The sequence below is a fragment of the Branchiostoma floridae genome, chromosome 1 (assembly GCF_000003815.2).
Source record: "Branchiostoma floridae strain S238N-H82 chromosome 1, Bfl_VNyyK, whole genome shotgun sequence".
In the NCBI taxonomy this organism is placed as follows: Eukaryota; Metazoa; Chordata; class Leptocardii; order Amphioxiformes; family Branchiostomatidae; genus Branchiostoma; species Branchiostoma floridae.
This window is the reverse complement of record NC_049979.1, coordinates 20569555-20571188: the sequence shown is the minus strand read 5'-3', so window position 1 is coordinate 20571188 and position 1634 is coordinate 20569555. Positions and strand designations below refer to the sequence as shown.

Here is a 1634-nt window from a genome sequence, read left to right as displayed (position 1 = left end):
CTCTGATAACGCCGCCGTAAGGGGTGAATTAGGAATATTCCCTCTGTTCGTTGACAGCCAAACTGGACGCCTGAAGTGTCATATATTCAAAAATCATTATGCATGCATACAATTTGACATTATTTATTTGAAGGGAAAGCGATTTTCCACATTCTGGTATGCTAGAATCGTCAAGGAGTTCGTGTCATTAATGTAATTTAGTGATGTGTAAATGTGTTGCGGTTCCACACAGCCGGGTATATGGGCATCTTTCCCACCTAAAATGTCAATCATAATCCTCCAGGCTATGGTGCAACAAGACACGAGCCTCGGTGCCGTCAAGTTTGACTGGCGCCAACAGACAGCGGAAGAGTATTTCTCTGAATCTGATGGTACGAAGTTTGACCTTGCCCATGCTGTACATGTTCTGTACCATGTGGACGATCACCACGCCACTTTGCGGAACATGTGGGAACAACTGGTTGATGGTGGCCACCTGTTTGTCAAAATTCTTTCGGGTATGCTGAGAAAGCATTACGTTGTATTGAAATTTGGAGAACAAAGTAGCACTTTTCAATAAATTGCTTCCATGTTCTAGATATTCCAGTTCCCAGTTCTACGCACTTAAACCATACTAGCATACGTATATTTACAGACAAAAGAGGCATGGGGAAACTGTACCATGAAGTCTGGAAGTGGTTTCCACATGGAAACGATCGTCTGAGGACGTGTCTTCGCACTTCTAGTGACGTCACGCGATCGCTCGAATCCAGCGGCATCAGTTACGTCATCGCTGAGGACGAGCATGACGTCAACCTTGCCGAGTGTTACAAGGAGGATTCGGAGGCGGGAAGACTGCTTCTCGACTTCATGACGCAAACGTCGAACGTCTATGCTCACCCCAAGATGAGGTCGGCAGTCTTGGAGTATTTTCTGCGTCATTCGTCATCGGTGGATGGTAAAATTCTTTTCAAAGTAGGCAGTACGGCCATCATGGCCCGTAAAAGTGCACAGAATTGAAGAAAAAGGAATACTTTCCTCGTGGTCGATCTAAATTCAAGGAGGCTTTAACGGTTCTATCAATGATAAAACCTCCTTGATCTATTGGGGATTTATTTGTGTGTTGTTGTTTTTTTACATTACAGTCTGCATAATTAACGTACGACATAGATTAAAACAAGCTGTTGTTCTAATGTTTTAATATTGATGTTAAATATTCCAGAAAACTAGCAGTAAGCAAAATCGATCCAAACACGACACTCGCAGTGCACGACACTCGCAGTGCAGTCTTCGCCTGAAAATAAGGTACAATCGCGCCGTGCAACCTGAGTTCAAACCCTGGATAGTGTCCTGTACAGACCTTCTGGGTGGCGTTTTTTTTTACTGATTTCTACCGTTTTCTGATTGCTTGTTTGTTTTCGTTGGCCAGTCCACAAAACATGTTATTTTACACAAATAAGCAAGCACGAAGAGGGCATTAGGTCACCGTAGCCAGCCGATTATAGGATCTACATTCATGTTATGAGAATAATCATTATTTTATAACAAGTGTCTGTCACTGAGGGTAATCTTGCATGTGTATGGGATTCGTGCAGTCTTCTGCTCGTTACCAATTTCAATCATGAAATGTTATATGAAACGGTATACTGTATTTG

The 1634-nt window shown here is 42.8% G+C and overlaps 1 protein-coding gene across 1 annotated transcript; it reads left to right on the top strand.

The window, feature by feature from the left end:
* Positions 1 to 262: 262 nt before the first annotated feature.
* On the top strand, positions 263 to 1277 carry LOC118414189 (histamine N-methyltransferase-like). The gene is made up of 3 exons (XM_035818095.1): positions 263 to 497; positions 635 to 890; positions 1202 to 1277. Exons 1-3 carry the CDS (start codon positions 263 to 265, stop codon positions 1275 to 1277), a joined length of 567 nt encoding a protein of 188 aa, XP_035673988.1.
* The last annotated feature ends 357 nt before the right edge of the window (positions 1278 to 1634 follow it).